Source organism: Bactrocera oleae, chromosome 6 (assembly GCF_042242935.1).
Source record: "Bactrocera oleae isolate idBacOlea1 chromosome 6, idBacOlea1, whole genome shotgun sequence".
Classification (NCBI taxonomy): domain Eukaryota; kingdom Metazoa; phylum Arthropoda; class Insecta; order Diptera; family Tephritidae; genus Bactrocera; species Bactrocera oleae.
In genome coordinates this window covers 54,019,020-54,035,292 of record NC_091540.1, presented here as the reverse complement: position 1 = coordinate 54,035,292, position 16,273 = coordinate 54,019,020, and the positions used below count along the sequence as shown (strand labels likewise).

Sequence of the window (16,273 nt, the reverse complement as noted above, 5' to 3'; positions counted from 1 at the left end):
AAAGTTATATTATAAAAATTGAGAAAATATTATTTGAAAATTATAAATAATTGACGTTGCCACCTGATTAGAAAAATTTACAAAAAAAATTATTGAAATGTTTACAAAATAATTTCAAATACTAATAATTGAATAAATAATAAATCAATTTTTTATATAGTAATAGATTTTAAATTTAGTTTATCTGAAAAAATTTATATGGGGTTATTTATAATATTTTTATAATTAATTTATAATATTTGTATAATTTCAACCTCAAAATGCCTGCGCTAGACTAACAAATCAACAATTTTTCGTTCTTAGACTTCTGTGACCCTCGAATGAGGAAAACGAAAAATCTTGACATAGATCAAAGTTATCATAAAAGAAGGAATATTGATTTGATATCCGATTGCTTCTCACGTGGCCAATTATAGGTATAAGTTTAAAAATTGAATGATCGAAAGATTTAAGTATGGTAGGTAATGAGACTTATTGTTGACGCAAACTACCGCCGACAATCCAATAAAAAGTTAATGAGTCATAGAGATAGGTTGCCACCTCCTACGCCAACTTCACCTACATATTGGTGAATACTTGATTTAAATTTAAAGCCGTTGCTTCACTTCTTTCTTCTCTACTGGGGAGTCTGTCAAGATGTCTAGGTCATATTGATGATTTAGCCCGAAACGAATCATAATTATATTACAATAAAATATTTCATAATCTATCAAGGCCACAGTAAATCATAATTATATTAAAATATTTTATAATCTGAGACAGAAATAGTACAAAGTTTTATTCGTACAGTACAGGGTAATGCAGCTTCTATACAGCCGAAATTAATATTTTTTTCGGTTTTCAGTTAAATTTGTTTAAATCTGTAACACTCGTGGAGGGTATATTATACAGGTATTTATTATTATGAACAGACCATCGACAGGTTGCGGGTTCAGTTGCATTACATTATGCATTCAACTCACTAAATTAATTAATCTCTCCCTCATTCACATATTTATGTTCATATTCACCAATATTTACGTACTCAGTTGGAGTATATGGTATAGTATATGCACACATACTAGTTTTCAGACTTAGAAGCATACAACTCAAAGTAAACTAACAGAACGTTATACATATGGACATATGTGCATTCATTCAATTCTTCAATTGTTTTCGTATTTTACTTACATATGTTTGGATGTCCGTGTATATACTTATAGTCACATCTATGAGTCGTAGTTAATTAATATGCTCTACACAGCACCATTACCTGTACTACGTTTACATTTTCGTAAATTATACCGAACAACTGCTATCACTGCAACTCAACCAAACCTTCGTGGAAACTGAAGAATATGTGTGCCTAGTCACTACAAGTTCACAGGCGCCTTACTGCCTTACTTTAAATTGTTGTTGGGAGCTTACAGACATGCATATATACACACATACGCAGACATTGGAAACATAGGAATTAAGCCTGACCAAATTAGTCGAGTTTCTCACACATATACATACATACGTGAATACATACAATATGCACAAGGCTATGTAAATAATGTAGCTGTGCTTATGGTAGTTAATAAACGGTATGAAAACTACATTTGTAAAACAATGGAAAAGTTTATGAAAACGCTTAGTCCAAAAAGCATAGAGGCGCCTTCCATGTACTTGCATTCATATTTATTGGATTTTAATTGCCTGTGTATTGCATACAAATGTTTTCAGCTGTAAATTTTCATTCGAAGAAAAGTGCTTTGTATATATATAGTTACATATATGTATGCAGGTAGTGTGTGTGAGAAGTGTGGCTCCTTTGCTTATCACTGCTTTGCTCTTAGAGTAGAAATAATACAAGCTTTGTAAGCTTGTAGATATTTTTATTAGCTTGTATATAAGTATGTATGGAGGTACAAAGAATTTTCCAGCAACCGTATACTCGTATATGGAATACATATTTCAACTTTGGTTTGCATATTTTAGGTGTTAAACATATGAGACTATTAGTCATGAATCGCCTGCTTTTGGCTCTTCAGCTTTCTATTGTGGGCATTACCAGACAGCAAGGAATATTAAAAGAAAAATTTGTGTGTTTTCACATTCTATAACCATTAAAGGGATAGAAGAGAAGATTTACTCGTGAAACACTTTCATATCATTTTACCTGAAAGCCAACTGAAATAATATTTCGACAGTATTTCTGATCCAAGAAAAAGTCCATTAATGACTCGATGCCATTAAAGAGCTCGCTATTTATGGTAGAAGAAAGTCTAATTTTTCCAACTTTGCGACGGGCATGGCTAACTCGACTCTGCTCGTCACGCTGATCATTTACATATATGCATATGTACATAGGTACACTTTAAAGGGCCACTTACGTTTCCTCATGGGTGTTATAAACTTCGTGACAAACTTATTACACCCTGTTCAGGATGCAAAGCGCAATATACTTCCTCCTTGGAAAATTTCACCGAACATAGTTCTCTAAATTATGATATAAGCAGAATATTAACGGGCCAGTAATACCTGAAAAAAAAATTTAAAGAAACGAAAACGGTATATTTGAAAAATTTTTAAAAACCCAAACCATGATAATATTTGTCGAGAGAACATGTGAACAATGTGTCTAAGGAATAAAATATCGATTTTTCGGTAACTAATAAAATAATAATATAGATATGGGTATTATATAATATCTAACATCGCTCACTACCCCGAGGTCATAATCTAAAATTATATACATATTTCAGCTATAATATAATGTTACTATTTTACATACAATATTATGTATTTAGATAAATAAAATCGATATTTAAATATGGAAATCAGCTTATTTAGTTGAGTCACACTTAATTAAATCTTCATTTATTTTCATTTTAGGTTAAGAAAACATGTGGCACACCTAAACTCTTACCCTCACTGACTAAAGATAGCGAACCACGCCTCCAAACTACACATAACATTAAATGGGCTACACCACCAGATGCGGAAATTCTGCACTTCCAATCTACAATCGATAAATCCAAAGAATTCTACGCGAACATCGTCCACAAGTAAGTAACTCTATCTCTACTAAATTTACAGTTACATATTAAATTTATTGACGCAATTATTTATTATTTGCTTAACATTTTGGCAAACATTACATTTACTCTCACGGATCATGAATTTCTTTGACATTGGTGCGAAGTTTAATTCCTCACACGAACTATTTTATAATTTACACTGCGAATCTTGCGTAGAGCGTCACGCAAAACAGTATAGTAGAGGGGTGCTAAAATAGCCGCGCTGAAAAAGACGAAGTTGCAGAACATCTCCTTGTTCGACATGGTCAGACAGGGCTGCAATTGAGAATTAAAATATAATAGAGATCACCGTTAGTGGCAACAAAAATAAAAGCAATGCTTACCACTTTCACGGGTGGCAACGGTTTGGGCCGAAACACCTCGTGTATGGTATCTCGGGCACTAAGAACAAAGGTTGTTAACATTTGGGCTTTAGGATTTTGTGCTTCTTAGAGAATTTCGACGATGACAATAATTATATTAGAAATGGGAATATAATAATAATTTGTTGTAGAAAACTATTAAAAACCTTAAATGACAATAATGAAAATTTTTCGAAAACTTCAAACTTTATTTTCAATTATTCTACTTTTTGCTTTCATTTTACAGTGTGTGCGAAGATGATGACATACAACGAAATGATCACAACTGCTGGACAGGCGATCGTGTTGGCGATTACACGCAATTAGTCATGGCACAGGGTGTCGATACGCAACGTTATAATCCCGAAGTGCCGTTGGAGGTAAATTCGCAGTCAACGAAATTGAACGAGTTGGTGGACAAATTGATCAAAGTGCGCAAAAATATTGGTGCAGCGGTAAGTGTTCTTTGCTCGCAACATTTTGCTTAGAATATAATAGTTTTGTTCACGGTAATAGTTTTACTAACGCTTGTTTGAACCACCTAAAACTAATTGTGATAGATATAGAATTATATATACATAGAATTGATCAGTAGTACGGGACGAATCGAATTATGGGTGGCTGTCTGTCTTTCCATCCGTCGGTCGAATCTATAACTGGAGTAAAAATTTAAAAACGCTCACAAAATACTGTTAAAAGAAAACATATGTATAAAAGGCTATAACCAAGCCCCAAATTAAGATAAAAACCCGTCATTATATACAAGACATAGAGGTGGAAAAAGGTATCTGTGGGCTGAAAACTTTTAATTTTACACCGGAGATGGTTGGAAAGGGCTTTATAGGAATCGGTATAAAAATTTCACAATGGGACCTCCCACTTTTAGATGAAATTCCATATCTCAAGATATACTCCAAAACACCAAAAAAGTGATGGGAATAAAACCATAAACAAATAGTGCTTCGAATGTATGGCGTTAAATGTCAAAAATTGTCGAAATCGGAACATAGCTTTTCAAGACCCTTGCTAACGAACATTTGGCGCTCAGCGCTTATAGCTAATTTTATGCCGAAAAAATCTGTAAAATTCTGAGGTGTATTATTAAAATTCAGAGAGAATATTTTTTCAAATAATAGTGTGCTCTTGTGTCCAAACAGGGTAAAATCGGATCAATACTTCCATTAGCCCCCATATACCCATTATAAGGATATCAAGCTTCCTGTTGCCTTTATATCATATAAGTCGCTCAATATATAAGGTATCTCAAAAAAATTAGGTGAACATAGTTCCTTGGATATACTATAGTTGGATATAAATTATAAATTTTTTCGCTGTACTCGAACTTAGCCCCTTCTTTCTTGTTAAAGATTAACTATAATTTCAATTTTAACAAAAATCGTAGGTGCCATCCACCCCACGTTCGTATTCGGATATACAAAGTGATATGGCGCGTCACGACGAGGAGGGCTCCGGACACATGCCCGACGACATGGACGATGAGGAGTACGGCAATCAAAATGGTTCCGGCGACGGCGACGGCTCTGGCGATGGTAAGTTAAATTTTTATAGCAAGCAAGCAAGATTTCGGTATTAATGTTTTCATATATTCTTGCAGGTGCTACCTCATCGCCCTTCGATCCATTGGGCCCAACCGAGATCACCAACAATGATATACAGCCACGTCAAGAGAACGCGGCGACGCGTCACAGCGGCATTGGCACACTGCTTGCCACCGCAGCACTACTAGTCCCGATTGCAAGCTTTTTGCTGAGCAGCAGCTAAATGAGAGCAGCCAAGAGCGCACGGCGAGCAATCAGCCGGCAGCAATAATTATATTATATATGAAGCATGCAAACGGAAAGTTGTTTCACTTTAGTAATACTATAAATAATAATTAATTTATATAACCGAAGCTGTCGAAGAGGAAATGAAAATAATGGAAGTAAAAAACAAACAAAAAATTTAAATATATATATATTTATAAAAATATATATGTATTTATAACAATTGAAAAAGAGTGTGTATGCGCCTCAGATATGCGCATACATACACACATTATGTGCGAATGAGCCTCTTAAAATTGATATATATATACATATGTAAACATGTAAAGGGTGCAACTCTGAAACTTTAGTGTATACCGATAAATATATATATATATATATATACATATACATGTATGTAGTAAGCACCTACGCCACATAGACATACTGCAGTTTGTATGTAAATGCTATTATGTAAAATGTACAGCCGCTTAACGGCAAAAAAAGTTAAATGATAAGCATTTGTCTCAAAATCAACTGAGTAGTAGTAGCACACTTTCAGGCGCACAAGCCAGTAACTATGTATTGCCAGTAAAGTTAGCGAATTTATGGTTTTAAAAATACATATATATGTATATTTGAAAAATATATATCTTGGAGCGCCTCATTTCAAACTTTAATAGTAGTTTATAGCTGTGAACAAAATTTCGAAAATGTAAATGAAATAAGAAGCTGAAACACTGAGCATAATTTCGAAAATAATTTTGTGAAATAATGCTTTTAATAAAATGTGGCAATGTGAAATTAAGAAATAATTTTTTTGTCGTTTATTTTGAATAAGAATAATTTAGCAAAATTTAAAGTACATAAATTGAAAAAAAAAAATATTAAGAGATTTAAACAAAATTCTGGAAAATATTTAAAGTTTTTATAAAAACTGCTTTATCAAAAAAAAAATTCTAATAAATTTGCTGTCGAAACCGGCTATACGATTTTCACAACTGATGTGCTGCAATTGTTATTATATATTTTTAAACTATTCTTAAAATTTGTGTAATAAATTATTCGATTTTAACTCAATACTATTGTCGGTTATATTTTTTTTATGTAAGAATGTGTGTTTCTTAGGTTTTTTTAAATTAAAATTTAATATTTGTGAGCAAGAAAATGTAACAATTGAACATATGTTAAAGGACAATGCATGTATATTACATATATATGTAAAAAATATAAAATGTATTGATTTTAAATTTTTTTTTTTTGAACAAATGCCAACGAAATTAAAGCGCAATAAAGAAAAAATATTAGCATTTGAAAGCCACGATAGTCAAAAACAAATTAAAGGTTAAAATATCATATTATATTTATTATTTTATTATTTTAATTTAAAAACTTTTCTTTTCAATTTATAAACTATTTTTTAAAATCTTTTAATTTTAATCGTCTTTAAAACAAATCGTAAATGTAATTCATTATAAAAGGATTTACTTGTTTTAATTTTTATATATACAATAAAACTATTCTTAAAATTTGTGTAATAAATTATTCGATTTTAACTCAATACTATTGTCGGTTATATTTTTTTTATGTAAGAATGTGTGTTTCTTAGGTTTTTTTAAATTAAAATTTAATATTTGTGAGCAAGAAAATGTAACAATTGAACATATGTTAAAGGACAATGCATGTATATTACATATATATGTAAAAAATATAAAATGTATTGATTTTAAATTTTTTTTTTTTGAACAAATGCCAACGAAATTAAAGCGCAATAAAGAAAAAATATTAGCATTTGAAAGCCACGATAGTCAAAAACAAATTAAAGGTTAAAATATCATATTATATTTATTATTTTATTATTTTAATTTAAAAACTTTTCTTTTCAATTTATAAACTATTTTTTAAAATCTTTTAATTTTAATCGTCTTTAAAACAAATCGTAAATGTAATTCATTATAAAAGGATTTACTTGTTTTAATTTTTATATATACAATAAAACTATTCTTAAAATTTGTGTAATAAATTATTCGATTTTAACTCAATACTATTGTCGGTTATATTTTTTTTATGTAAGAATGTGTGTTTCTTAGGTTTTTTTAAATTAAAATTTAATATTTGTGAGCAAGAAAATGTAACAATTGAACATATGTTAAAGGACAATGCATGTATATTACATATATATGTAAAAAATATAAAATGTATTGATTTTAAATTTTTTTTTTTTGAACAAATGCCAACGAAATTAAAGCGCAATAAAGAAAAAATATTAGCATTTGAAAGCCACGATAGTCAAAAACAAATTAAAGGTTAAAATATCATATTATATTTATTATTTTATTATTTTAATTTAAAAACTTTTCTTTTCAATTTATAAACTATTTTTTAAAATCTTTTAATTTTAATCGTCTTTAAAACAAATCGTAAATGTAATTCATTATAAAAGGATTTACTTGTTTTAATTTTTATATATACAATAAAACTATTCTTAAAATTTGTGTAATAAATTATTCGATTTTAACTCAATACTATTGTCGGTTATATTTTTTTTATGTAAGAATGTGTGTTTCTTAGGTTTTTTTAAATTAAAATTTAATATTTGTGAGCAAGAAAATGTAACAATTGAACATATGTTAAAGGACAATGCATGTATATTACATATATATGTAAAAAATATAAAATGTATTGATTTTAAATTTTTTTTTTTTGAACAAATGCCAACGAAATTAAAGCGCAATAAAGAAAAAATATTAGCATTTGAAAGCCACGATAGTCAAAAACAAATTAAAGGTTAAAATATCATATTATATTTATTATTTTATTATTTTAATTTAAAAACTTTTCTTTTCAATTTATAAACTATTTTTTAAAATCTTTTAATTTTAATCGTCTTTAAAACAAATCGTAAATGTAATTCATTATAAAAGGATTTACTTGTTTTAATTTTTATATATACAATAAAACTATTCTTAAAATTTGTGTAATAAATTATTCGATTTTAACTCAATACTATTGTCGGTTATATTTTTTTTATGTAAGAATGTGTGTTTCTTAGGTTTTTTTAAATTAAAATTTAATATTTGTGAGCAAGAAAATGTAACAATTGAACATATGTTAAAGGACAATGCATGTATATTACATATATATGTAAAAAATATAAAATGTATTGATTTTAAATTTTTTTTTTTTGAACAAATGCCAACGAAATTAAAGCGCAATAAAGAAAAAATATTAGCATTTGAAAGCCACGATAGTCAAAAACAAATTAAAGGTTAAAATATCATATTATATTTATTATTTTATTATTTTAATTTAAAAACTTTTCTTTTCAATTTATAAACTATTTTTTAAAATCTTTTAATTTTAATCGTCTTTAAAACAAATCGTAAATGTAATTCATTATAAAAGGATTTACTTGTTTTAATTTTTATATATACAATAAAACTAAGAAAAAAAATTATAAAATTTTTTTCAACTTTTTTTATTTTCACTTTAATTTTGTTTTTCTTTTGTATTAACACGAAGCAAAAAATGTAAAATATTAAAAAATTTAATTGAAAGTAATTTTGGTATTTACTTATGACAAAAGTAAAATAAAATTTTTAACAAATTAACATTTTATTATTTAAAATTAATTTTTAAATAACATTTTTTTAATAAAAAGTAATTTTTTGTATTTATAACAAGAGCAAAGTAAATTAGTCTTTGTAGTAATAATAATTTGTAATAATTTTTAATTTAATTTTTTTATGATTTCATAAAGCTGCTGTAGATATAAAGATATACATATGTATGTAAATTTAAAAAATTATGATTTTTATTGTTTAAAAATATTTTAAGTTATTTAATGTGCTTACTGCAATTTTTAATTATTAATTACAAGCAAATTGTTTTAATAATTTTGCAAGTCAATTTCGTGCACATATTTTTTTAATTACTCGCTACTTCAGTGCAAATCATTTGGTTTCGAAATTAAATTCAATGTTTGTTTCATGACGTTTTTATTATGAAAATTGTAATTACTTTTATGTTTTAATTATAAAATTATATAAAACAAATTATGTATAAAGTTAAATAAAATTTAATTATTATAATTGTAGCGATAACTTTTTTTATTTAAAACTTGTATTCAAATTTATTTTGTTATTTTAATATTTTTTTTATATATTAATTTATTTTTTTTTTATTGTTTTAAATTTGTTTTTATTTAATTATTATTTATCAGCAAATCTATCATAATAATTTATTTTATTTTTTATTTATTATTTCGTAATTTTCAATATTTTCATCAATTAAAGTTAAAAAAAAAAATTTACAAAAGCTAAATAATTCTTTACAAAAATTTTAATTTTTTATAATTATTATTTTTATTTTTATAATTATATTTTTTATTTAATAAAAAGTCTTAAATTATTGACTATATATTATTTTAGTACATATGTATGTATGTTATGAATGTTTTTATTTTTGGATTGTGTTTCTAAAATTTATCTTTTAAAGCCGAAAATTAAGCGAAAAAATATTATAAAATTATTTACAAACTAAAGTGCCAAATCCGAACAATCCATACTGTTTGTTTGTTTTTGCAACAACAACATGCGACTAGCTTATCAATGCTAATATTTTTTCAAATAAACTGATCAAAACATAAAAAAATTAAATCGGATAACAACAACATTTAGGCACTGACAACAGTTAAATTTTTTATAGGCAATTTACTCTTACTACAACCTTAAATTCATATAACACTAACACCATACTCATACTTGCGCATACATACATACAACAACAATAAAAATAATGAACTTGAATGTGCCATAGAATAAAAGTGCTTAAAACCGTTATCTACATAAAATCAAATATGATTCAGCTCAAGGTATTTGTTTTCAACACATACATGTGCACTTTTAGTAGCATAGTCTGCTATAACAACAACATTTTACTTAGTTCTTATCCTGTTTTTTGATAAAAACGCTCATTATTCAATAATTTCCGCAGCATCGAATTATTTGTGTTCAAAAAAAAAAATACTCAAAGCTCAAACAAAAACGATTTGCTCTCACGCATATAAGCACATGCATACATACATATGTGTATATATGTGTCTGCGACTGCTTAGCATTCTTAAAGCAACAATTTTATATAGATATTTTGCAATTTAAAAGCTTTTGCAAGCCAAGATCGTGTGAGATCAACCGGGTTTACTGAATGCCTATGGAATTAAAACAAAAAAGTTATACATATTATTTTCCGAAAATCAAGAAAGGGAAGTGGTAAATAGAGAATTGAAAAATATTGCACAAAATTTGTATACGAATTACACTAACAACAAACATAGCTACACTGAATTGAACTAAATGTATGTAGGTGCGTTGGAAGTGTTAGCTTAAGCCACGAACTTACACGTAAATATTTATTGAAACTAAATCTTATTTACTACGTACGTAATCTGCCTTCTTAAATGTTGAAGTGTGAAATTTAAAAAAATGAAAACGCACAGCGAAACTTTGCATGTTGTAAAAATTAGTGAAAATAAATAAAAATACAACAAAATTTAAAAAAAAATAATTAAAAGGTGAAACAGGCTCACAAACAGTGTTCAAATGAAATTGTTCCTTTTGTGTGGTGTACTAAACGAAAATAGACTTGTGTAATACGTAAATACATTTAATGGAAAAGAAATGCCAATAGCAAAAACAAAAACACACACACATGTAGGCTTAAATAATATAAAGCTTATGCACATACAAGTAAATAGTGTAGTTGAAAATTTTTGAAATTTTTGTAGTAGAAAACGTTGTAAACAGTTAGTAAAGTAATGCAAAAGCACATTCTTTTTTACAAAAAAAAAATTACAAAAAAAATTTTCAATGAAAAATATTCACTACAAAAGAGAAAGTGCGGCGATGCAAACAAACTGAAATTACTTTATGACAACAAAAGTTAAAATGAAATGAAAAAAATTAATTAAATAAAAATTATAAAAAGATACATAAATTAAATGATTAAACTTTTTTCTGAAAAATATATTTCTTTCTTTTACTAAAAAAAATGCAAAAAATTGTTAAGCAAGCTTAGCAAGCAATATTTATATTTTTGTTATAGTTTTAAAAAAAATAATATTGTATATTTTTAATGCAAAGCAAAATGAGTCATTATTTGCAAATTTCTATGCTTTAGTTAAAATTGTGAGAAACTAAATTTTGTTTTTTTTTAGCAAAAATGCTAAAAATGTTCAATAAATAGGCGTGTGGTGAGAAAATATGCACTGCAAAAGAGAAAATATTGCGTTGTTTCGAACCAAACTGGAATTACTTTATGAAAACAGATCTTAATGGAAACTGAAATAATAAATAAATAAAAAGCAACAACTATAAAATTTAAAATATGCTAAATTATTAACTTTTTTTTGTTAATAATAAATTTGTATTTTCTCTTTTATTACAAAAAAATGCGTAAAATTGATAATAATTTACCACTGTTTATAATATTCTATAATTTTGTTAAGATTTTAGAAAAATAAAAAACATTTAATTAAAAAAAAGAAAAATGCGTCAAAAACAAGTCAAAATGTATAAATAAAATTTTGTTACAAATAACTAAATAAAATTGTAAAAACATGCTAAAATACAGTTATGAATTGTTTTTTTATTTTTAATAAAAATTTTTGCTCTTTAAAAAAAATGCATTGAAAAAGTATAGCAAATTATAATATTCCATATTTTTGTTAAAATTTTGAAGAAATCAAATTAAAAGTAGCTTATTATATTTTTTATTAAAAGTACAATTAAAAAGAAGAGAAAATGCGTCAAAAGCCATCAAAATTCAAAATTCAAATTTCTAATTTGTTTTTTAAATTTGCAGAAGTAAAATTTCTTTAATATAATAATGCAAAAAATAATATAGCATTGTCATATTAAATGCATCAAAAACTTACACATTTCCTATTTTTTGTCTTAAAAAAAAAAAAAAAAAATTTCTTTTTGTAGCAATAACTACAATTTTCAAACACGGCAAGGTCTCAAAATTGCTTTAAAAAGCAATGAAAATTTATTGACGATAGTTAAAGAAACACACATTAGCGGTAATATTATATAAATAAGCTGATAAAAAAAAATAAATAATGGAATTAAGCTTTTAAAAGTATGTAATACACAAATATAAACAATAAGCAACGCAAATGTAAAAAAAAAATAATAATAAAAAATAAAAAAATAATTAAATACGTGTAAACTAAGCATAAGCACGCAACTTACTTGCATGAATTTCGCACAAAAATATGCTAAATATTATTAACTATAAACTGTCTATATAGATATGTATGTATATTTAGTATATGTACATGTTCTGCGAATGATAAGCACAATTAGTTATATATAAATATTATATATGTTTAAATAATAAACACTAATTAACATTACATATATACAAACAATATAAATTACAACTGTTAGATTAGTGAAAGGCTCACTGTGTAGTTATAAAAAAAAAAAATTATTATTTAAAATAAATGAAAAATAAAATTAACAAAAAATAAATATAAAATATAATAAAAATAAAATTCATTGAAAAAAAATTTTATTTACCATATATAAAAAAAATAATAAAACGAAATGAATAAAATATAACACAGTTTATTAAATAATATATTTACTTGTACCATAATTTAAACGAGCGAAAAACTAATTAAAATCGATATAAATAAATATTGTAACGATTGTAGCAAAGAAAACGTACTAATTTAGTTAGTAGCAAATTAACAATTAATGTTTAGTAATTGTAATAAAAATCTATAAATATAATAACTTACTTTGTTTTTTCTTTTTTCAATTGAACTACTTTATGTTAATTATGTATGTATGGCGTTTATTTAATACTAACGGCTGAAAAATAATTTTCTCGACTGCTTTTTAGCCACTATTATTTACACACATACACATATGTATAAGAAGGACTATATAATTTGAAATCAATTGCAAAGTGTCTTCATTTCATTTAATTATTAAATTGCTTTTAATAACATGAATTATTATTAAAAAAATTTTGTTTGATTTTGTATGAATTAAAAAATGTGTGAATGCGTCAAAGTGCTTCAAAAGCCAATAAACAGTTTCAAGCGGTTTAGCCAGCTGCAAGTCAGAAACCCGCGTTTTTTTGGTAATTTTTATTTATACCAGGTATTTTAGTTAATAAATAAATATAATTAATGTACATTTTCAGAGTTTAATTTACTTTAGCCAACGAGATTTCTTTTTGAATGATTTTTGATTTCCTTGATGCCGTAACCGATCTTCAGGAAGACCTTCGAAAAAAGGTGTCTGGAGGTTAGGCGGATTATGCGGCTTAAAGTTATCTCAAATCCAAAAACCAAAAACACAAAATTATTATTACAAAAGATGAATACAGTTAATAATGGATGGGCTAGTCAAAATGTTGAATTTCAACAAAATGACGGCTTCTCAAAGAGTCGTTTTTTGTGAAAAAATTTACAGTTCAGTTGGCTAAAACAGCGAAATTGTTATCAAAAATTGTATTCCTTCGATCAATAAGCAAATATATCTGCAAAGGTCGTATGAAAATTTTAAGTCAATCGATTCAACGCGATTACGATTTTTTTAACGCGGGTACGATTTCCTCAGCGTTTCGAGAAAAACGTCTTTAAAGTTTTGAGAACCGCTTACACTAAGTTAAAAAACTTATGCAACTACGCACATATCTCTAAAATAATTCAATTCAATTTGACCATTGTGTGAATTGTTGTTTTACTAGCAACAGCATTTCCCCAATAATACCGGGAATATTGTTAAATTTAGAGTTATTGGCCGTTCATAAATTACCGTCTATTTTAAATACTTAGATATAGCTGTCATTGAGAAAGCGATTACTGGGCTCGTATAGCAATTCGTGGCCAGTTTTCTAAAATGTTGTCTTATGAATGCTATTGACTCAGGTCAAACGGTTTTAAATTTGACAAAGAGGTGTTTTATATCGCATATTTTTCTAAGCTTTTTTTTTTTGAAGATTTTGAGTATATTATACGAATATGTGGTGTATTGTGTGTAAATATCAACATTTCAAAGCATACGCTCGATAGGACCGGCATTTGAAGAAAGATACTACTTTGTCTTTTTGCTCTCTGTAGTCTACAACTCATTTAAACTTGTTCTACAACACGTGGAAACTTGAATTACTCTTAAATCGTTATAGGTGGTTAATTGTAGGTGAGTTTCATAAAAATACTTCACCCAGTATAATCTAAAACAATACTTCGATGCATATTGGGGACAACCACCATCGCTTTCAACTCGTCTTCTAAGCATACACAATTGCTATGTACTCGTATGTGGAATTAATACTTCCATAGCTAACCTAAGCGTACTATTTTATTAACTTCGCATGTGAATTTTAATTTTTAGGTTCTACATATAAACAAAAAAACATACTTATAAATATTTGCATATTTACATAAAGATCGAAATTATTTTTGTTTATTTAATATAAATTAATAATTTGTAATTATAAAAAATTTATAGATAAAGATTCAGAAAGTGAAGTGAGTAAAAAATAAAAACAACTCTACAATATACGGTACATAGATATTATACGCATAAACTTAATGTTCAACTATAGATTAGCGAATGGACGATTAAAAAAATAATAAACAATAGCATATAAACATACATATGTATATGTACATGTAAAATACCTACACAAACAAGTAGAGGAAAAGTTATGTTGGTAGTTTTGTACCGTAAAGGTAATACACCTAAAACTAAGTTACAAAAATGAAGTTTGGAATACGGATTCAGTTTCAACTTGAAATAATTTCATAGCCACTATATTTTTTTTTCTTTAAGCTTGTATGTATGAAGTTTTTGTAAAATGAATTACAATCAATAAAACAGTAAATTTTAAACCCAAGAATAAATAACACCAAGACTTTGAATTTTATGATAACAACTTGTTTTGGAGTAGATTCTAGATCTTTTAGATCATTAGTTTAAGTTTGGTTAGGAAACCTTTAAAAAGCACGCAAAAAAACATAACAATGTTACTAAGTTAATGAGTTAAAAACTATATCAACAAAACTCTAAAACAAGAGCAATCGTTAACTTTGGTTTCCCCGAAGCACAAATAAAAACGATTGCACACAAAAACTTTTTGATCGTTCAGTTTGTATGACAGCTATCTACTATAGTAATCCGATATCAGCGGTTTCAACAAATAAGCAGCTTCTTGGAGAGAAATAAACGTGAGCAATTTCAGATCAATATCTCTGAGAGACTACTTCGCGTATATACCGCCGGACAGACAGACCGTCAGACGGACATGGCTAAATCGACTCAACTCGTCATGCTGATAATTTATATATATATTGTATAAGGTCTCCGAAGTTTCCTTCTGGGTGTTACAAACTTCGTGGCCAACTAAATGTATACCCTTTTTAAGGTATAAAGAGGGTTAAGTCTGTAAGCGGTATAAGAAGTAAATATAAGGAAGGTCGCTTTTCAACGTTAAATGTTGTATTAAAAGAACTTTTTTTTTTAATGTACTTAAAAATTCAGAGATAGTCATGTTTCAGCGGAGAAAAACATCGATTGAGCTCAACAGAACTTTGCTGTTCATTGTGTACGATATTCCATCGAGGGGGACTCTTTTTATAAAAATTAATATCTTACTTACCTCCTTAATCACCTCGTTTCGGTTTGCAGCCTTCATTTATTTGAAGCCAAATGGTCCTTAATTTGTGTCCTAATTTTTGAAATCTATAAAACTCAGATAATGATGCCAAGACGCAAAAATTTTTGTTGTATTTGTTTCAATAATATTAAATAAAGATGCGGAATCATATTTTTTATGATAAACCGGATATAAATCCGTAGCTGTGCCGGTTAAAAACACCGAACTCTTTGGAGAACAGCATGTAGATTTTTGAAAGAACTTCTACTAAGACACTTTCCAGAACTTTATTGGCAACATGTTGGAAAATGGTTTTCTCAATATCTGGTTTGGAACCATCTATTCAAAAAAGTGTCGATTTCTGTGGAGTTAGCGTAAGTTCAGCAAGTCGTGCAGTTAAAAAGATGTCGCTTCTTATTACTCGGCT

General features: G+C 27.0%; 1 protein-coding gene and 1 long non-coding RNA gene across 9 annotated transcripts in view; one reads left to right on the top strand and one right to left on the bottom strand.

Moving 5' to 3' along the window:
- The window catches only part of dally (division abnormally delayed protein), a 643,966-nt gene extending 629,556 nt beyond the window's left edge, over positions 1-14,410 (top strand). For all 8 annotated transcript variants that reach the window (XM_070111680.1, XM_070111679.1, XM_070111678.1 and 5 more), the window contains 4 exons: positions 2,860-3,032; positions 3,654-3,861; positions 4,809-4,956; positions 5,022-14,410. In XM_070111680.1, the coding sequence (XP_069967781.1) occupies positions 2,860-3,032; positions 3,654-3,861; positions 4,809-4,956; positions 5,022-5,188 (696 nt within the window). In that variant the 3' untranslated portion in view covers positions 5,189-14,410. The remainder of the gene's footprint in view (positions 1-2,859; positions 3,033-3,653; positions 3,862-4,808; positions 4,957-5,021) is intronic.
- LOC138857826 (uncharacterized) lies at positions 3,057-3,609 on the bottom strand. Its single transcript, XR_011397027.1, has 2 exons — positions 3,389-3,609; positions 3,057-3,320 (listed from the first exon to the last, which is right to left on the bottom strand). It is a non-coding gene; the product is annotated as an uncharacterized lncRNA (long non-coding RNA).
- Positions 14,411-16,273: the final 1,863 nt, after the last annotated feature.